Below are 22,435 nucleotides of genomic sequence, written 5' to 3'. Positions count from 1 at the left end.
TTGATAAAATCCAACATCCATTCCTGATAAAAACACTCAACAAAGTAGGAATTGAAGGGAAATTCCTCAACATAATCAAGAGCATATATACAAAACCAAGAGCCTATATCACGCTCAATGGAGAGAAACTGAAAGCCTTCCTCCTGCGAGCAGGAAACAGACAAGGATGCCTTTTATCACTGCTCCTATTCAATATTGTGCTGGAAGTTTTAGCCAGAGCTATATGGCATGATAAAGAAATTAAAGGCATCCAAATTGGCAAAGAGTAAGTAAAACTCTCCTTATTTGCAGACGATATGATCCTATACACAGAAAACCCCAAAGACTCAGTAAACAAACTATTAGACCTCATCGAAAGATTCAGCAAAGTGGCAGGGTATAAGATTAACATACAAAAATCAATTGGATATCTCTATAGCAACAGCAATAGTGATGAAATGGACATTAGGAAAGCAATACCATTTACAATAGCCACACAAAGGATGAAATACTTAGGAATAAACATAACTAGAGAAACAAAGGACTTATACAAAGAAAATTACAAAGCACTACTACAAGAAACCAAAAGAGACCTACAGAAGTGGAAGAACATACCATGTTCTGGATAGGAAGACTCAACATCATGAAAATATCAATACTAGCCAGAGCAATTTACACGTACAATGCAATCCCAATCCAGTTTCCAACATTCTTCAAAGAGATGGAAAAGACAATTAGTAATTTTATATGGAAAGGAACGAGACCCAGGATAAGCAAGGCACTGCTTAAAAGGAAGAACAAGGTTGGAGGTCTCTCACTCGATTTCAAACTATACTGCATGGCTATGGTGGTCAAAACAGCCTGGTACTGGTACAATGAAAGAGACATTGATCAATAGAACAGAATCGAGAATCCAGATATTAACCCAACCACTTACAGCCACATGATTTTCGACAAAGTGCCTAGGCACATTGCATGGGGAAGAGACAGTCTCTTTGACAAATGGTGCTGGCAGAACAGGAAAGCTATCTGTAAAAAACTGAAACAAGACCTTTGTCTCATGCCCTATACAAAAATGAACTCAACATGGATTAAAGATCTAAATGTGAATCCCAAAATCATGAAGATCAATGAAAAATTAGGGACAAACGTGAGGGCGCTAATTCAGGGCATATACAAACTGCCACACATTTTGAAAAGTACACAAACAAAAACAGACAAAATAGATGAGTGGGACATATTAAAAATTAAAAACTTATGTGCATCAAAAGACTTCACCAAGAGAGTGAAAAGGGAACCTACAGACTCGGAAAAAGTCTTTTGCAATGACATATCGGATAAGGGACTCATTTCTAAAATATATAGGAAAATACTGCACATCTACACAAACAATAACCCAATTAATAAATGTGCACAGAATATGAACAGACACTTCACCAGGGAGGAGATCCAGGCAGCCAACAAACATAAGAAGAAATGTTCACGATCACTAGCCATTAGAAAGATGCAAATCAAAACAACAATGAGATATCATCTCACACCAGCAATAACAGCAAAGATCAAAAAAGTTGAGGACAATAAATGCTGGCGGGGATGTGGAGACACTGGGACACTCCTGCATTGCTGGTGGGACAGCAAAATGGTCCAACCTCTCTGGAAAGCAATATGGCACTTCCTCAGAAGGTTGAAAATAGAAATACCATACGATCCAGCAATTCCTCTACTTGCTATTTACCCATAAGAAAAACGAGCCAAAACACACGAAGATATATGCACACCAATATTCATAGCTGCACTATTTACAATAGCAAAAAGATGGAGTGAGCCAATGTGCCCATCAACTGAAGAATGGATAAACAAACTGTGGTACATATTATGCTACCTTGAAAAATAACAAGCAAGCTACATGGCACTAGCTAACATGGATGAATTAAGGACATTATGTTGAGTGAAATTAGTCAATCACAAAAGGAGAAATACTGCATAGGACCACTACTGTGAAAGAGTAAGAAAAAGAACCCACACTAATCCACTAAAGTGGATTCTTAGCTGGTTGCTGGGATGTAGGGATAGGGTTAGGGGAGGGAGGGGAAGGTGGAGCACAGGGCAGGGAATAGACACAGGACAGTTTGGGCGTTGGGGAGGGGGGCAATATACAAGAAGGGAGACGGGAATGGAAGAACAAAGCAGATGGGAGAACTATTAGGCAGGTTTGAATGGGCTAAATGGGACAGAGGTAAATAACAACATAGGCACAACCTTGGAACAACAGGGCTCTGGGATACAGAGAATGGGGACAAGGTTGGAATGGGGAAAAGGGGGGAATAATGTTAAGATGCTTGGCTGTCTTTTGAATCTTAGTTTTCCGTGCATTATGTTATATAATAGACACTGGAGGGGGAGAGAAAGGAATAGCCAGAAATATCACCATACAAAGCTTATAAATCCGTCTTCTGCCTATAACTGATTGGAATACCTAAAATGGGGCTACAACGTGCCTAGTGAAGGAGGTTGCCTGAGGAGCCTCTGCATTACATAAGACTATAGGTGGAAGCCAGAACCACATCCAGACCTTCAGAGATGGGAAATTTCCACTTGAAAGGATGAGCAGACAAGCCTGGAGCAGCTAGAGAAACAGAAGATACTTTTTGAAAGAAAGACCTACATGAAAAATACAAAACAATAGAGGCAGACCGACTATTACTACAAGACAAAGCAAGTTGCTTGCCCAGGAGACATCAAGGCAAGTGGTCAGGTCCCCTCAGTGCAAATCCTCTTCCAAGACTAAGACTCAATGGGAATACACACTCTGATTGGCGACCACACACGTCACCCATAATGGGAAGTGAGGGAAAAACAGCAATGAAGCAGTGAGATAAGCCCTACAATGTTCAATAGATTCCTGTGAATCTGGGTGGAGACTTGGTCAGCCAGAAGTGTGGCAAGACCTGGGGACTCAAAGGCTCAGAATCAGTGACACAGCCACAGAGGACCAGAGTGGAGAGTGAACCGTCCAGCTGATAAGAGAGCGGAGAGTCGCAAGAACACCCACACTTACAGATAATACCCACTTGACCTGGCTCCAATGACTGGATGATCAGAGGTCAACCCAAAGAAGAAAGAAGAGAAAAAAAAGCGTCATCTGATACAATTTGATGAATTTGACCTACACCTATGGATACAGTAGCTCAAAAGAGGAAACAAATCCTTACTGCAAGAATCATTCCCACCCCCTCCACACAGAGTAGACAGCGATGGGCAAATTGGACATTGGCTACCCAAAATTGGGGGGGTGGGGTGGGGGGAGCTACAAAGGCAAGAAGTGACCGGCTTACAAGCTTTCAAGAGGGAACCTAGATCCACAGGGCATGGAGGAAGGTACAGTCTCCAGTGAGTAGTATCCAACCTGTCTAGGAAGGGCTGATGAAATGAAATGCAGATGGGTCTCTTGTGATGCAATAGTGAATAATTGTTATCAGGACTGATTATGAGGGATGGAAATGTAAAGGTGGACATTTTACAGCAAGGAGGGGAGTGATTAACTTTTCAGTCTAGGAGCGGAGGGCCCTGGGATCATCAATGGAGAAGAGTGGACAGCGGGACCCTACCCAGAGAAGCAGTAATGCCTGAGATGGAGGCAGAGACGATGACGCGGAGAGATGGAGTGGCTGGGGACTTGAGATCCAGAGAGGGAAAGGAGCTGTATGCTGATGACCAGGGAGGGGTTGGGGGGGCAGGCTTGCAGGGTATACCCTTTGCTTGCTTGATGATGCATGGACGGGATTGTAACTATGGCAATGAAACAATCCATGATAGAATGAATGTAAAACCAATGGTCTCCCAGGTAAACTATCACATAATTCACAATAAAACATTTATTAAAAAAAAAAAAAAAAAGATATTGAGTGGTGGAAGGGAGGAAAAAAATACATATATATTTTTTGGACAACCTTAGAGAAACTCTACATATTCAGGAGAGAAGGAAATTAAAAAGGGGGCTTGTTGTTAAGTGCTGCCGAGTTGGTGCCATCTCATAGCAACCTTGTATATGGTTTTGGAGAGTAGTTGGTGGTCTGACCTGCCAACCTTATGGTTACCAGTCCAATGCTTATCCTACAATGAGTGCTACCCCAAGGCTCAGAAAGGGGGCTACGGGACTATAAAAGAGAAAAGAGAGTCAATGCAGAATTGGATGTAAAAGGAAAAAATTTTTTAGGACCATATAGTAAGATCAGATAGATAATAAACTATCTGATAATAAACTAATGCTTTTCCTTCCTATTTCTCTCCCCTCAACATTAATTCATTGTGGCCTCCACTACCATTCTCAATATTATCCATCAACTCTCTCAAAGGGAGGACAGATAGATAACTTTTCCACTCCAGTGTAACTGAGGACTCACATTTTTCAGAGGACAATGCTGACGTGCATGCCACTCTTGAGAATAAAAACACATGATGATTCCATGACCCACAAAAAGGGAAGCCCACATCATAACATTCCAAATTGGCCTCTTCCGGCTATCGTTGACAATGAAGTTGAAAGCCACTAGAGTAAGATGACAAAAAAGCAAAGTTATCAAAATAATCAATTAGGAGATAGGGGCCTCACACATCGTTTAATAATCACAATGAGCACGAGCTTTTCCTTTACAAGTTTTATAACCCAAAGTTCCTATAAATATAAATAAAACTAATTTAGAGTTCAAGTTTATTAATCAATGAGTAACAGAAAATCTTAAAGTAGTCAACAGGTAAAAGATATTTTATGAAATTATTCATATTCTAACTTGTCCCTCTTTATCCACCTAAAAAATGGTCAGTTTTAGTTGGGGCTAGAGGAAAGTGCACACTAATAGTGTCATAAAAGGGGAAGTTGTTTATACAGAAAGTTCCCATGACCTGAGTGTTCTCAACAGTCTTCAAGAGGCTACTGAACTCATTTCCCTCTTTCAAAGTATAAATATCTTGAAACAGAGCAGTATATAATTATTCAGCGGTCCATGTTCTTAACCATCTGATAAACACTAGTTGAAATGCAATATTATGTTCTATCTAGTTTTCCATTATTTATAGTTTCTTTTTTTTGTCTAACATTGTCTAGTAGCATAATAACTAGCACTCTCCTCATGCCAAGATACTTACTTCCAAAGAACATGAAGAGCACGAAGAGCACTGGGTAGAAAAAGCTCAAGCAGAGAGCCAAGGCATATTCATGCACTACAGCAGACACAGCAAAGACTGCTAGTATTGCAGCAGATTTGAACTTCTTAGTGAAAAACTAAAGAAAATATTAAAAATGAATAAAACATAAATTACTTAAGACTTGTAATTGTCACATGGTGGCACTGTAGATTAAGCACTAGACTGCTAACCACAAGTTCAGTGGTTCAAACTTATTGGTCACTCCTCGGAAACCCGATACAACAACAACAAAGTCACCTATTAATTATATTGGGTTCACAATTTACAAAAGCATATGCTTTTATGCTCATCTTGATAAAAATAAAGACCTTTTTGAAAACATTAGGTTAAACAATCTGGACAAATTAAAAAAAATATATTAACTCATATTTGCAAGTCACAAAGGTAGAGTTCAAGAGCAAACATGTCAGTTTGAGGACTAAGGTGCACCTGACCCAAGCCATGGTATTTTCAATAACCTCATACGCATGTGAAAGCTGGACAGTGAATAAGGAAGACCATAGAAGAATTCATGCATTTGAGGTATACCTCCAACAAGATGGATTGGCACAGTGTAGTGGCAAAAGGCTTAAATGTAGTAACAATTGTGAGGTTGGCACAGACCGGGCAGTGTTTTGTTCTGTTGTGCATAGTGCATGAGTTGGTACTGACTTGATGGCACCTAACAACCCGTGTGACACTGTAGGATAAGCACTGGACCACTAACCATAAGGTTGGTGGTTGAAACTCACTAACCACTCCTTGGAAGTCCTATGCAGACTGTGAGGCAGAACCAACTTGAGAACACTTAACAACAATAGCTGACAAATCAACTTTTCATATATGAGAAGTATGCTGCAGTGAATTAATACATGTTCTAGTCATTGTCTGTAATGTATACCAAACAACGCTTCTGTCCTGCTGGGTCTAGATGAGAGAAGATACTGATAGGATAACATGATTTAGCTATGGATGTTAGCAGTGTTCCTTGTTATTACAAAAACTTGAAGCTCTAGCATGGGTTCCAAGTGAGCTATCTCAAAAGCAGGAGGGGAGAGACATCACTATCTTCAAAAACAAAGTGCCAGGAGAGGAGCATTAACCATTGGACCTAAAAACCCCTGCGCACTGAACCTCAATGACTCAGGGACAGAAAGCTGTGACACCAGACAAATGGCAGAGGAAGAGCTATAGCAGATCCAAGAACCAGAGCACAAGACAAAGCAATGGGCTTCCCAGGTCACAGAGCAAGTAAAGCTGAGTGACTTGGGCAGGACGCTTGCTTGTAGAGTGAGGTGCTTGTAGGCACTAAACTGGGGGAGCTGTTTGCTGACCCATGAAGCTAGAGCAGAGTGCCTTCAGGCTGAGGATTATGGTGGAGTGGTGTGTCCTACGGGCATTTATCAGCAGCTGACTGGAACAACCGTGTTCTGAGCATTTTCTGATTTTGTTATCCTGTATTGTAAACAGTTAATTTCCCTAATAGACCCCACAACTGTGAGTATGGTGTCTGAGTGCCCCTGGCCACTGTAACAGATTATCGAACCCAACTGAGGAGTAGACAGGGCTGCAGGTGCTTCATGTTTTTGCAAGGGGGCTCAAAAAGTTCATGGAAAAATTGAATTAAATGGAAACAGAGTTTTTCCATGAACTTTTTGAAGCCCCCTTGTACAAACAGCACATCAAATCTTAAGCATTATATGACAGAACAGAAAGAAGTATGATCTATTTGTATTTAAAAAAAGATTAGAAAGGGAAAGGGATATGTTTTGTGTATATGTGAAACTATCAATATAAATGACATGCCAATTACATAAAATTAAAAAACACAATGCAAAGATGCCTGGGTTAATCAGCCAGGAGAGTCAAGATTGTATCTCACCAATCTAAATATATTCCGCTCTAAAGAATGTTTCAAAGATAGGTATATGTCACTGGCTGAAAGGGATTTCTCTACTTCTTTAAAAGAATCTCCATTTCTTCCTTCAAAAATTTTTGCTTTTTTTCTTCTTATGTTGTTTTGTTTTTCTACAAACCATTGTGTTGAGAGCTGACTTTCAATAGATTACAGCGAGGGAGCTACTTTGCTACCTATGAAACCAACACAGAAGCAGGTCATTTTCGAATGATTTAGCACCAGGCTGCCCATGAACATGCAAACATGCGGTGCATAATGGGTAACAATCTTTCTGTCAATTAAGTCTTGCTGCTTACCCAGAGAAAGTCCTTATAAGCATAGTAATATAGCCAGTCATGGACGACCACATTCCAGGTCCTATAATAATTGGCAAATGATGTAGAGTTCCACCAGTCCTGAAAAAAAATATAAAGGTATTTTTTAAAAAAGGAAAGGTATAAAACAAAACAGAAAACTAAGAACCATAACTAAACCTTGCATATTCACAAAAGCATATACACAAAAAATTTAGTACCCAGAATATATTGTGATAAACTGTTAGTTCACATAGTGATTTCAGAAAAATCTCATAAGGCATTTTGTTTAACAACATTTAATAAAATACTAATTTTAGTTCTACATATTATTAAATCCCTAATTCATGTGGTCTCATTATCTAACAAGTTATGATGGTACTCTGTTCATCTCTGTCAGTAAGTTTGTAATGAAAATCAGAACACAAAGAATCATTTAAATGTAATGTTCATTTAAACATTAATCAGTAAAAAACACTTTTACCATGCTAAAAATAATAAGAGAATTTAAAGGTTATGTAGACAAAGCAGAACACTAATACTAAACAGTTGTTTGGTATACAAATGTTCACTGTAATATTATTTACAATAACCAAAAGGTGGAAACAACTTAAATGCCCATCAGTGGATGAATGGATGAAAAGAATGTGGTACATACACACACTGGAGCACTAGTTGACCATAAAAAATAAGTCCTGATGCATGCTGCAACATGATGAATCTTGAAAGCATTGTGTTCAGTAAAATAAGTCAATCACAAAAGAATAGCTATCGAACGATCTCAGATAAAAAAACAAAAATATGCAAATGCTTATTAGTGGTTACCAGGTGCAGGAGGAGTCCTACTGTGGCACTGTAGGATAAGCACTGGACTTTGAACCACAAGGTCTACAGTTCAAACCCACAGCTGTTCCTTGGAAACCCTATTATGCAGGGCCGCTATGAATGAGAATCAACTCGATGGCACTTAATAACAACAAGAAGAGGGATAGGAGGGGAGTTCTCATTTAGGAAGCAGTGAATCTGTTTAAGATGGTGGTAAATTTGGCCATGATTATAGGTTATAGATGCATGGCATGAATAGTAAAATTGACATCACCAAACTGTACACCAGAAAAATGTCCATTGTGATCACTCCTATGGAACCAGTCAATTTCAATGGAATGAGCTGTCAGAGAAGTCTCATAATGTCTTTTGAATAAGTATTTTCCTGCTTCAATTATCAGTATGTCTTCAAAGGATACAGCAAAATCCATTCTGTATGAAAGAGCAGATACACAAAACAAAAGAGACTATGCTAATCTAATTCTGAATTTCAAACTTAATACTGGTAAAAACTAGGGAAAAGAAAAATATCTCACAATGTTGATGTTAAAGATCTAGCAACTATTTGCCATCGGCACTCAAAAGTTTAGCAATGAGGAAGTAAAATGTGAAAAAAAATATCAGTCCAAGTAAGTACACATTACCTTATAAAACATTCTGTCACCAAAACGTAACATCTCAGCAAAGGCATTGAGCCAGCAATGCAAAAAAGCAAAAAAAGTAAGGAACTGAAACAGCACACCTAAAAATAAGAGTAACAATGTTAAGATTTCTTTCCAGTAGCTCACATACCAAGGAGTTAATTATACATCATTGCTTACCTGGCCTCATTTTATAAAAACAGTATTCCAAAAACAACTACTGCAAGTTACTAGTTTAATTTTATAAAACATTAATTTTCAAAAAGGTTTTATAGACAACAGACAACTTAAGTCCATTTTTAATAGAAAGAAAGCCTTAAATATATAGCTTAATTTGGTACACAAGACCTTTTCAGAATCTGACACCTATATATAACAACAACATTATTCATCTAACTTGTTGTTTTATAGTGGAGAAGATTTGGCAAAATAAGTGGAATGAATGAAGTAGAATGGCCAAATGAATGAGGTAAAGGCACAAAGACTTGAGAATAAAGAATGGTAAGGAGAGATTAGATTTATGGAAACAAGTGGTCAATAGCATCTAACGCTTCACAGAAGGTAAACAGGGTAAGGGCTGAGCCATCTACTAGGTAGATTCAGAATCAAGAGTTTACAAATGATTTAAACAAAGGGCACTTTAGTGTCATAGTGGGATTAAGAGCCATATACTGAGCTGAATGGGAAGAGAAGGCATAAATATGTACTGCCCACATCCCAGAGAAAACAAAACTTTAGTGAAAGTCAGAGGATAAATGAAAGAATTGGCCTGAAAACAGGACGACATCTTATTTTTCAGATAAATGAGAATGAGATCAAGATGGGCACAGATGTGTAGGTGAGTTTATGAGGGAAAAGGAGGTAAATCACAGGCACGCATACCCAATAGCTTTTTATTTTCCATGAGAATGTATGAATGAGCAAGTTAATTAGTATCCATGTTACCTGGCAAGATGCAGTTAAATACACACAGGATGAGGACACGAGCGCTGAAGGGTTCCTGTTGGATATTCCGAAACAAGGGGCCACAGAGCCTTTCAAAGATGTAGTATATATAAAAAATGCAACCAAAAGTCTGGAACATAACAAAGATATAATAATGGCTTGATAAGGAGATATTGAAGATGATACTGCTTTCCTCCAAAGCTAAGTATATATGTGACCCTTAAAGTAACGCTTACATACATATTCATTTAACCCTAGTATTTAAGATTGCCAAGGTCCCAGGGTGGAGCATACGGTTAACCACTTAGCAAAGGTTAGTGGTTCAAACCAAACCAGCAATGCTGTGAAGAAAGACCAGGGGCGCTCCTGTGAAAATTATAACCAAGAAAACCCGATGGAGCAGTTCTACTCAGTAACACATGGGTTGCTGTGAGTCAGAATCAACTTGACACCAACAGGTTTGGCTTAGGTTACTAAATCTAGTTTTTACCATAGTCTTCTAACCCTTAATAAAATAGCATTTAAAAAAAAAATCAGACTCTTTTAGAACATGTTTTTCTTGTTATATGAAAACCTAACAAACTTATTTTGTAAACGGTATTTGATTAAGACAATATAAAATAGAACCTTTTGGGGTTTGTTTTTTTAAATTCTGATTAGTAGGGTGATCAGAGACCAAACCACACCCAGTTCACAATTTTGTACACACACACACATAAGTTAAGGGATGAGTTACGTAGAATAAACCAAATCGAATTACTTTAACTTAACATAGTATATATTTTTTTAACTGAAGAAAATTACTTTTGACAATAACGGAAACAAACAAACAAACAAAAAAAAACCCACCATCTGAAGTACTGGGAATAGTTTGAAAAGACTTCATCATCCCAACAAAAAGAGTTCTAGAGCTTTCAGTAAATACATATTTACCAATACTTAATGGATTAAGAGACCTGATGTGGTGCTGTAGGATCAGCGCTGGACTGTTAACCTTAAGGCTAGCAGTTCAAACATACCAGCTGCTCCTGGGAAACCCTACAGAGTTGCTTATGAGTCAGAACCAACTCGACGGCACTTAACAAAATGGATTAAACTATTATTATAAATAAGAATTCCCATCTCCCACCAGTCAACACACATCAGGCAGTTAAAAAAACATACCTGTGCAAACTGAGTAGCAACATAACCCCATCTTATCGTGGGAGTCCTAAAAAGGAAGAAACAAAATTAAGTTTTCTAATTAAATAATTGAACTGTAATAAATAACTTAGTAATACCTTTCACATACATTGTTTATGGTCATATGAAGTTATCAGCATAACCATGAAGAACAACATTTAATATTTATGCTCATCAAAAAGTTTTATCAAAAATGCAAAGAGAACTTACAAACTAAGAAATAATTTGGAGAACATCTGACGAAAAAGACAATCCAAATTTTGCACAAATCAAAATTTTAATCCAATCAAAAATTGAAAAAAGGGCACGAACAGACTCGTCACCAAAAATAACATTCAGGCAGTTAAGAAATACACAGAAATGCTCATGATCATTATTGCTGTTAAATGCCTTGGAGCAACCCTGAATAGGGTTTCCAAGGCTTTAAATTTCTGCAGGAGCAGAAAACCTCTTTTTCCTATGCTACAGCTAGTAGACTCAAATCACCGACTTTGTGGTTTGCAGTTCACTGCATATCCTGTGGAGCCACCAAGCTCCCTCATAATCATTGTTGTTGTCATTAGGTGCCCTTGAGTCGTGACTCTATAAAGGGTTTCCAAGGAGTGGCTGGTGAGTTTGAATAACCGACCTTGGGTTCAAACTGACCTCAAGGACCAGTTCATTATCCTGCAGTGTCATACCAGAACTCCATGAACATTGTTGTCAAGTGCCGTTGAGTCGATTCCAACTCATAGCAACACTGTATAGGGTTTCTGAGGAACAGTTAATGGGTTTGAACTGTCGGCCTTGTGGTTTGAAGTCCAGTGTTGATTCTATAGTGCCACACCATGGTCATTAAACAGTCGCAAATCAAAACTACAATGAAATCCTACCTCATCCTGCCAACAGCATTGCTCAAAAAACAAAAACGGAAAACAAATGATGGCAAGGCTGTGGCAAGATTGGAACACTTAGACACTGCTGTTGGCTTTGGAAAATGGTGCAAACACTTGAAATAGAAATACTATCTGCTACAGAAATCCTACAGCAAACAGGTAGTGACATGAATAAACATATGTACACCCAGGTTCATTATTATTCACAGCAGCATAAAGAACCCAAGTGTCCATCAACAGATGAATGAATAAACAAAATGTGCTCCATACATAAAATGGAACACTATGCAATGAGAAAGAATACTGAGTCCATGGAACATTTTATAACATAAAAGAAATCTGGAAAATATTATGCTGAGTGAAATGTAAATCACAAAGGAAAAATACCATACCACGTTATTAAAAAGTTGAGAATAGGCTTACATACAGAAAGTAATGTTTTTGACGGTTACCAGGAATGAAAGGGAGGCTCACTCACTAGATAGTAAACCAGTGTTGATTACAGTCCTACAACAGTAATAACCACCAACAGTTTGCGAGTGGTTTCATAAGTAGACATGTAAGCTACAGTGTGAGAGGACTTATAGGAAGGAGTGTATGTGTGTGAATATACAGGTATAATTGTGGGCATTTGTCCATACAGGATAATGATCTGGACTGCAAGGTCAGTTTGAACTGCAAGGTCAGTGGTTCAAATTCAGCAGCCATTCCTTGGAGACCCTATACTGGGTCACTATGAGTCGAAACCAATTCGAAAGCACTTAACAACAACATATATATAAGAGTACATAAAGACCATAGTTCTTGAAACTTCTTTGTTGGGCCCTGTCCAGTTGATTCTTGTTCATAATGATCCTAAGCACAATAGAATGAACACTGCCCTGTCCTGTGCTATCCTCACAACTATTACAGTATTTGAGCCCACTGTTGCTGCCACTGTGTCAATACACTTCTTAGGGGACTTCTATTTTGCTGAGCTTCTACTTTACCAAGCATGATGTCCTTCTCCAGGGATTGATCCCACCTAACAACATGTTCAAAGTATGAGACAAAGTCTTGTCATCCTCATTTCTAAGGAGCATTCTGCCTGTACTTCTTCCAAGATAGATTTGTTTGCTCTTCTTGCAGTCCAGGGAGCCTTCAATATTTTTTGCCACCACCACAATTCAAATGCACTCATTTGCCTACCATCTGTCTTAGTCATTGTCCAACTATCACATTCATATGAGGCAAATGAAAATATCATGACTTGGGTTAGGTGAACCTTAGTCCTCAAACTGACTTCCTTGCTCTTGAACACTTAGAAGAGGTCTTTTGCAGCAGATTTTCCTAGTGCATTACATCATTTAGTTACTTGACTGCTGCTTCCCTAAGTTTTGATGATAGATCCAAGCAAAATGAAGTCTTTGACAACTTCAATCTTTTCTTCATTTATCTTGATGCCATTTATTGGCCCAGTGGTGAGGATTTTTTCTGTTCTTTACATTAAGGTGTAACCCATACCAAAGACTGTGGGTCTATGCTCTTAATCAGTAAGTATTTTAAGTCCTCTTTGCTTTCAGGAAACAAGGTTGTATCATATGCATATCACAGGTTGTTAATGAGTCTTCCTCCAACTCTTGATGCCACATTCTTCATATAATCCAATGTCTCGGAGTATGTGATCATACAGATTGAATAAATATGGTGAAATACAACCCTGGTGCACACCTTTCTTAATTTTAAACCATTCAGAGTTCCCTTGTTCTGCCTTTTGGTCTATGTATAGGTTCCTCAAGAGCACAATTAAGTATTTTCGGAGTACTCATTCTCCGCAATATCATCCACAGCTTTTCATGATCCACACACTCGAAAGACTTGAATAATTAATAAAGCACAGGCAAACATCTTTCTGATAATCTCTGCTTTCAACCACGATACAACAAACATCAGCTCTGATATCCCTTGTTCCATGTCCTCTTCTGAGCCCAGCTGGAACCTCTGGCAGTTCCCTGTCGATGTACTGTTGCAGATGCTTTTGAATTATCTTTATACAAATGTTACTTGCATGAGATTTGCCCATGATGCCCACACTCCGGTGGGTCACCTCTCTTTGAAATGGTCACAAAAATGGATCTCTTATCAGTTGGTGGGGTAGCTGGCTTCCAAATTTCTTGGCATGGATGAGTGAGTACCTCGAGTGCTGCATCAGTTTGTTGAAACATTTGAGTTTATATTCCATCAATTCCTGGAGCCTTATTTTTCGCCAATGCCTTTAATACTATCAGTTCTTGATGATAACGCTGTATCTCTCAAAATTCTTTCTGGTACAGTGACTGTGTATTCCTTCTATTTTCTTTTGATGCTTCCTGAGTCATTCAATACTTTGTCCATAAAATCCTTAATTGCAACCCATCTTGAGTTTTCTCCAGTTCTGTCAGCTTCAGAAATGCTGACCGTGTTCTTACCTTTTAGTTTTCTAACTCTAGCTTTTCACACTTTCATTATAATACTTTTACTTTGTCTTCTCGAGATGCCCTTTGAAAGTTTCTGTTGCCTAAGGCCAAGTTTCAGAGTCACTTCTCACTTCCATTTTGGTCTTTTCTTTCTTTCTTGTCATTTTAATGACATTTTGCTTTCTTCATGTATAATGTTTTTGATGTCATCCTACAACACTTCTAACATTGAGTCATCCAACTCTACTTGAAAACTTTCTAGACATATCTAAAACACTTGTGGAACTAAGTTACTGGGTTTGAAGACTCAAGACCATAGTCTTGCAGTATATCTTGGTCAACTGGCATAAAATAATTCATAAGATAATGTTCTACTTCCTAGTTTGGTGAACAGTATCTGGGGTTTTAAAAGTTTGCAAGCAGCCATCTAATATACAACTATTGTTCTCCTCCTGTCCAGATCAAAGGCGAAGGAAGGAAACCAAAGGCACAAAGACACAATTAGCCTGAGACCAGAACAACTGTATGGTGCCTAGCTACCATAACCAAACTGCTCTGAACAACAGACACACAACAGAAGGTCCCAGTTAAGAGTGTCTGGTACAAATAATATACAATAGGATAAATGTAAAACTCATGTTCTCCCATGTATACTATCACATAATTCACAATAAAACTTAAATTAAAAAAAAAGTGTATGGTGCAATGAATTATTTAATATGGCCCTTCTCGTCACAGTCTTGTAACTTTTACCAAATGATTGGGTGCTACTATACAAATAAGGTGCTTATGGTCCACCAAGGTTCTTGGATAACCTCCTAATATTGTTAGAAAGATGCATGGCACCCTTGTGGGGGTTATTGTTGTTGTTAAATGCCGTTGAGTTGGTGCCGACTCACAGAGACCCTGTATAGAGTTTCCAAGGAGCAGCTGATAACTTTGAAGCGCCACCTTACAGTTCAAACTGGCCTTGCAGTGCCACACTAGGTGTATAAAACTCTAATGAGAATTGGACAGTTTAGCCATCTTTCAAGGCTAAAAAGGAGTCATCCCAGTGCGGTGCTACAGGATCAGCACTGGACTGCGAAACTCAAGGTTGGCGGTTCAAACCATCAACAGCTCTTTGGAAACCCTATATGGGGTCTCTATGAGTCAGTTTTGATGGCACTTAACAACAAGGACAACAGAGGTGGGGAGGAAGATCTCATGACCACCAATAAAAGAGGCAGGAGTGGAGTGTGTCCTTTGGATTCAGGAACCCTGTGCTGAGAATGTCCTTGACTCAGGAATTACAGAGGAGTGATTTGTCTCTGGGAACTTACAGACAATGCTAAAAAAAGCTTCGTAATACTTGACCAAGCAAACAGAAGTCCAGAACTGTATCCTAAGTCCTTTCTGAACCTGAATTGTCATCTCTTACTTCACTTAAAAAAAATACATAAACAGTATTGTCTGTCAGTTGTGTGTGGCCACTTCAATGAGTTGTGGAACAAAGCAGAGTAGAGTGGATTGGGAGGGGCAGGTAGTGCCAGAGTTGGTAAGAAGATTCAAAGGTGGAGGCAAGTCTGACCTCTTTCTCAGGAATCAGCCTTTGGCCGTTGATCTAGCTTCCTTGTAAAATTAGAGGAGGTTAGGTATCTCCCCTTCTCCATTCTTACAAATGGGATAAAAATACAGAGCAAAACTCACATTTATTTAGGGGGGGTAAAAATATTTACATTCAACAAATGTTTCCTATCAATGATTGCAATCCCCTCCATGCAACAACAGTTATCTCACTTCCTCCCTGTGGTTTCTATTTCCATTCCACCCTCCCTCCCATCCCTTTTCAACTTTGTCCTTAGGTAAATGTTGCCCTTTTGATATTGAATGATTGACCATACCTTACTAGTGTTGTTGTCCCCTCTATAAACCTATCTGCTGCTTGCCTGAAAATTGGGCCACAAGGATGAGTTCCTTTTCAGATGTGAAAGGCAGTAGAGGGCCATAGTCTCAGATTCCTCCAGTCTCTTTCTGACCAGTAAGCCCAATCTTTATACATACATACATAATTTTGAGTTTTGTTTCACATTTCCTCCTGCTCCATCCAGGAATCATCATCCAGGAATCATATAGGTCTTCTGATCTCAGAACTGATGTTCACATGTTCCATTAGTCCACTGGACTAACGGATTACAAACATCTTCAATTCTCATCATTCTTCAGCACATGAAGACACTAATAGTTGCACCTTAGATGGCAGCTCATGACCTTTTAAGATACTACACACTACTCACCAAAGCAGGATGCAGAATATTATCTTTGTGGACTATGCCTAACACACCCTTTTAATCTGGAAGTGAAGCCATTTCTGGAGGTCACCTTTCAACCATTAATAGATCGGCCTCTAAAATAAGCAATAACACTTCTAAAGGAATGTATTTCTTAGAACAATCAACTACAGGAGACCAACAGGGTAACAACATTTAAGCAAAAACAAAGACAAGAATGTAAGAAGGATAAGGGAAATTCAACAGCAGGGTGGAGATGGAGAGAGTGCTGATATATTGTGAGGACAGCAACCAATGTCACAGAACAATCTGGGTATGAAGTGCTGAACGGGGAACTAATTTGCTGTAAACTTTCACTTAAAACACAATAAAATGTTCAAAAATAGAAAGAATTCTATATCAAATCAGACTGCTAGAATCATCATCTAAGGCTTCCCATCTCTAAAGAAAATTAAAATCATTCTTTATTCTATGTAGTGCCCAACATGAACTGGCCACTGCCTACCTATCTGTAACGGCTAGGGTTCTGTGCCAACTTGACTAGGCCAGGATTTCAAGAAGTTTAGCAGTTGAGATGTGCTTATTCCCATGGTGATGAAGCCTAATACTCTATGATGATAGGCAAGGAGCAGCCTATCAATATAATGGCCACGCAGGAAGGTTCTCTCTCTTTTGATGGGGACCCAGGACTGGGCAACTAAGCCATTTCCTTGATGATAAACTTCTCAATATGCACATACTATATATGTTTCACTAGTTTAGCTTCTCTAGAAGATGCGGCCTAAAACACTACTCAATCTCACTCATGCCATACTTATGGTGTTCATAGTGCCGTTACCTGGGGTAGCTGTCACGGTAGATCAGGGTAGGAGCAAATAAGAAGTACAAGTACTGGCCGACTGTGGGTATTGGTACAGTCCCTGGAAAAAGAAAACTAAGCTTAGATCAGAAGCTCTTTGGTATCTCCCAGCAAATCTAAAAGGAAAATAATGGAAAGACTCCTTTCCCTTTGCTCCTGAACTCCTAAAATTATTTCCTGTTATTGTTATTTCTAGGACTTTGATAACTAAACGTTGAAACTGTACTTAAAAAAAAAAAAAGATAAGCACTCATGGGTGTACCGAGGATATTAACATTTCTTAAAAATACTGCAAATAATTAATTTTACCACTGTGTTACAAATGCAAAATAGGAACATTAGAAAACAATGAGATAACCTTCCAAGTAAACAATGCATCCTCTATACTTATTAAGGAGTCCTGGTGTGGCACTGTGAGTTAATGCGCCAGACTGCAAAGCCATTTGAACTACAAGGTTAGCGGTTCAAGCTCACTAGCTGCTCCTCGGAAACCTTATCCAGGGTTGCTATGGGATGGAACCGACTCAATGGCACGTAACAACAACAACAACACACTTATTAAGGAGCTCTGGTAGCATAGTGGTTACAAATCAGGCTGCGAACTGCAAGGTCGGCAGTTCGAAACTACCAGCCTTTCCATGGAAGAAAGATGAGGCTTTGTGCTTCCATAAAGATACACAGCCTCAGAAACCCAGTACAGGGTCGCTATGAGTCAGAACCGACTCCACAGCATCTAACCACCATATATACTTATTAAACTCTACAGAATGTAATGTATCATCCCAGTAAACAGGTCGTAAATTTCAAATACCTTATCAACCCTACAGAATGTAAAGTACCATCCCAGCACACTTCTAAGTTTCAAGTACTCTATATCAAGCATCCTTTGACTGAATGAAATTACATACTTGATTTCTGCTTAGCTGAATCCATTACCCGAGGCACATTTTCTCTGACAAATGAATGAGCCTTCATTATAAAACGAATCTATAGGTTAAAAAATAGGAGGGGAGAAATAGATGACTTTCCCATCATTGTCTTGTTTCCTTAAACAACTTCGAACAGAACTAGATCATGCTTTCAGAAGAACAGTGTAATTTTATACACACTAACTCAAGTTCATGGTTATGGAATAAAAAAGGGCAAGTTGTTAGCCTAAAATTATTTCTCATCTAAAAGCATTGTATGTTACACTATGATGCAGTGTTTATTTGCTTGGCTGCTAACCCAAAAGGTCAGCAGTTTGAACCCAGCAGATGCTCCACGAGAGAAAGATGTGATAGTCTGCTTCTACGTAGAATACAGTCTTGAAAACCCTATGGGGGCAATTCTACCCTATACTTGACAGTGATCTATGAATTGGACTCAATTCAGTGAATGGATTTAAACAAAACCTGCTGAAATGATCCTTTCCCTTAGTCCAACAAAATGAAGACTAAGCACTTTTCTAAAAGGTATTTTGCAATTATATGACTTGAACTTTTACTATTTGAAGTATCTTTTAAAGACTCTTCTTCAGAGGGGACCTACTAGCACCAAGAACAGAGAGGCAGGAGTGGAGTGCATCCTTTGGACCTGGGGTCCCTGCACTGTGGAGCTCCTAGATCCAGGTAAGAATTGATGCCAAGACACATGGAAATCTCCAAGGAATACTGAGCCTACAGAGGCTGAAAGGAGACAAGGACCTTTCCCTAGAATTGAGAGAAAGAGCAAACCTGCCCATAGAGCCAAAACCCTGAATTTAGACTTCTAGCCTCCTAAACTGGGAGAGAATAAATTCCTATTTGTTAAAGGCAAAGCAAAACAAAACAAAACTACTGTTCTTTAATTTCTGCTATTTTACTTGCTTAGAATAATCAACTAACGAGATGAAAAGGGTTAACAATCAAAAACAAAGATGAAAATGTAAATCAAATTCAAAATGTTAATTTCACAAAAAATATGATGGTAAAATTTTAAAACTGGCTAGCTTTAAAAAGCAATTAAGTCAAAAAATTCTGAGGAGTGTAGAATCAAATGAAAATCAATCCTTTATTTAGATGGCAATCATTTTATGATAAAACAATGATTCAAGATATAACTTGGATTATTTTAATAAAGCTAAGGAACAAAATTTTAATTTTCTAGAACATGTTAGTATAATTTCTTAAAAGGTGAGAAAATCTAGTTTAACATTTTATTTTTACAGATAATGGCACAACAAACCAGATAATTTATCCAAGCTAATGCAGCTAAACATAAGAGCATATTTGTATGATTGCTGTTACTGCTCTCTAAGCATAGCACTGCTATGGACAACACTCCAAACCTTACCTGTTCAAGTATAACAATGAACCGGGAAGCTGGTGGCAGTGCATATGCTAATACAACATATGTGGATCCAAAACCTAAAGCTCCAATCTGGAAAAGTACAAAAAGTGAGCCATGGAACAGAGAATGAAGCACTGGGTGGGAACTCTGCCTATATCCATTGGCCCAATGTAGAAAAAGGTAATAAGGAACCGAAAGTGTAGACAGGAACATGGCCCACCAGGTCCAAAGAACAATAGAAAATTTGCCAAAAGCGTAAGACAGGAGACTGAACTCAAGCACCAACCTGAGGAGGAAAAGCAGAAAGATTTAAATGGTTAAATTTCTATACCCACACTTCTATCCTCAGGTAATATTACAACCTAAGTCACAGATGTTTTAGTGCTGCTAGACAGAGACCTGATTTTAACTCATAAGGTTTAGCTTTCTACTTTACAATACAATATCTCAACAACAAATTTTCCTAAAAGCTCCAAGATCACAAGGTCTAAGACTTTCAGCTTCTTAAAGATTTGATGCTCATATTAATTTCTTAAGTCTAAAATAATAGAAAATAAAATTAACACTGAATGTAGGTAAACAACAGTCACCTTTATGTATGAAGAGATTTTTGTAAGAAGGAAACTTACCTGTTTCTTTCTTAAAAATCAAGTAGTATACAATTACACTATTTTGACAAAATTTAATTTTCTAGCAAAAAATTTAGTCTATGACTATGATAAGACTATCTTTAAAAAATAATCTGATTTTGACATTTAAAAAATTAGCATGTTTTCCAATCCTTAATTTCTAGCAAGCTATTAATTTTTCAATCAATTAATCTTAATGCATCCCATAGTAGAAAAAGTCATAAATCATATATGAGGGTAAGTCAAAAAGTATTGCTACTAGGATTTATTCCAAATAAAACAAGTTTAAACATGTCTCTGCAATCAGTAGATGGCCACAAACAAGTTCTCTGCTAATACTCCTGTCTCAGCCTGTTAGGGAGCCTTCCAAAAAAAGGTTCAATCAAAACAGTGGCCTCCAAGGAATCTGTTGTGCCAGTTAAAATTCAAGGCACAGAGACATCAGCTCAGAAAGCTATAGCGACTGTTCATTGGGATTCTAAATCTTGACAAATTTTCTTGAAGTCCACAAGACAACCATAAGCACTTATTATGAAGAAGTTTTAGAATAAGAAAAAGTTGCATTAATGAGAAAAAAACCAGGGGAGTTAACTCAAGGAATTTTTTTCTTTCTTCCTATCACAACAATGCACCTATTCCTTTTTTGAGGGTAGCAAGGGCTGTCGTAAGAGAATTTTTCTGGGAAACCTTACCCCATCCAACCAACAACTTTGATCTTGCCCGTTCAGACTTCTTTTTGTTCCCAAAACTCAAAGAATATTTAAAAGGAACACAATTTGAGTCCCTTGTGGATGCCCAAACTGTCATTTGAGTGGTGTAACTAGAAGAGCACAGAATTCTGAAAGGAAGGTTAGAGATGGAAACACTGCCTTCAGAAGAAGTATATAGACCTTGATGGAGGAATTGTCTATAAACAACAGCGGCATATCTTAATATTTTTTTTAAATAAAGGTTGCTATGATCTTTATAGCAATACTTTTTGGCTTAGCTTCATATATAAAATTCTCCCATTTAGAAAAAGTACCTAAAAAGTACTATTAAAATAGACCATTTAAAAAATAAATGAAACTTCCAATTTTCATTTGAGTTTACTTTCAGAGAAGACACAAACCAGTTCTCAGGGATTTCCTGAAGCAAATTTGACCACATTACCCTTCAATAAATTTAAAGATAGAGAAAACTCCCAACATCTCTCATATCAACTGACTAAACACCCTTTTCATTCTCTTACCTTCCTTCATCAATGTAATCTACTACCAGTGTGCTGAGGATAAAAATAATGAGGAGTGCAATAAACATGTGATATATGGTTCTGATGTGGTCCACCTCAAACAGCTCACTGTAAATGTAATTCAAAAGATTAAAATCAGTGATCAAAACTAAACTGGTAAAAATGTTAAAAGACTTTTCTTCAAGACCGTTCAGAAGATGTGTAATATCCCCTCCAAAAAAATTTAAAAAGCAAACATACTTCATCCATCATAATCTTTAGTACACAGACAATAAGCATTAACATAACTGTGTGAATGACACGACCTACATAAAAAATAATACTAATGGAAATAATCATAGGACAAGGCTATTTCTAAGAAACTGTCTCTTAGAATAGAATAATACTGAACTATTATCAATTGGGGAGAAAGATGAGGCTTTCTGCTCCCGTAAACATTTACACCCTTGGAAACCTTGTACAGGGTCGCTATGGGTCGGAAGCGACTCGACCAGCATTTAACAACAACAACAATTATCAATTGATCTGCATTCTTAAGAACCTACCAGGACATTTTTTGTAAGTAAGAAAAAAGGACACTGAAAACAGGAAACAGAAAAACCTTTCAAATGCTAAAAAAGACTTTTAAGAAATGACTTTCTAGATGACTTTTCCTAAATAAATACCTTTTGAATCTAACCAAAGCAAGTTTTTAACCCTAAGAATTTCCTAAGTGACTTATCAGAGGATCTGTTGTTGTTGTTAGGTGCCATCGAGTCGGGACCAACTCATAGCAACCTTATGCACAGCAGAACGAAACAATGTCCAATCCTGGGCCAACCTCACTACTATTGCCACACTTGAGTCCATAGATGCTGCC

The 22,435-nt window shown here is 38.0% G+C and overlaps 1 protein-coding gene across 2 annotated transcripts in view; it reads right to left on the bottom strand.

Moving 5' to 3' along the window:
* The window catches only part of SOAT1 (sterol O-acyltransferase 1), a 103,242-nt gene that overhangs the window by 2,910 nt on the left and 77,897 nt on the right, over nucleotides 1-22,435 (bottom strand). The window contains exons 5-14 of one of the 2 annotated variants that reach the window (XM_006867091.1): nucleotides 21,577-21,684; nucleotides 19,720-20,002; nucleotides 18,315-18,393; nucleotides 17,386-17,467; nucleotides 10,950-10,995; nucleotides 9,786-9,915; nucleotides 8,844-8,941; nucleotides 7,378-7,476; nucleotides 5,125-5,260; nucleotides 4,383-4,528 (exon numbers count right to left, since the gene is read on the bottom strand). In XM_006867091.1, coding sequence (XP_006867153.1) covers nucleotides 4,383-4,528; nucleotides 5,125-5,260; nucleotides 7,378-7,476; nucleotides 8,844-8,941; nucleotides 9,786-9,915; nucleotides 10,950-10,995; nucleotides 17,386-17,467; nucleotides 18,315-18,393; nucleotides 19,720-20,002; nucleotides 21,577-21,684 — 1,207 coding nt within the window. Of the gene's footprint in view, nucleotides 1-4,382; nucleotides 4,529-5,124; nucleotides 5,261-7,377; nucleotides 7,477-8,843; nucleotides 8,942-9,785; nucleotides 9,916-10,947; nucleotides 10,996-17,385; nucleotides 17,468-18,314; nucleotides 18,394-19,719; nucleotides 20,003-21,576; nucleotides 21,685-22,435 lie in introns of both variants that reach the window. The other variant, XM_006867092.1, reaches the window with a different exon arrangement.

This window comes from Chrysochloris asiatica, unplaced genomic scaffold, assembly GCF_000296735.1.
Source record: "Chrysochloris asiatica unplaced genomic scaffold, ChrAsi1.0 scaffold00100, whole genome shotgun sequence".
NCBI lineage: Eukaryota > Metazoa > Chordata > Mammalia > Afrosoricida > Chrysochloridae > Chrysochloris > Chrysochloris asiatica.
This window is presented reverse-complemented; position numbering and strand designations above follow the sequence as displayed.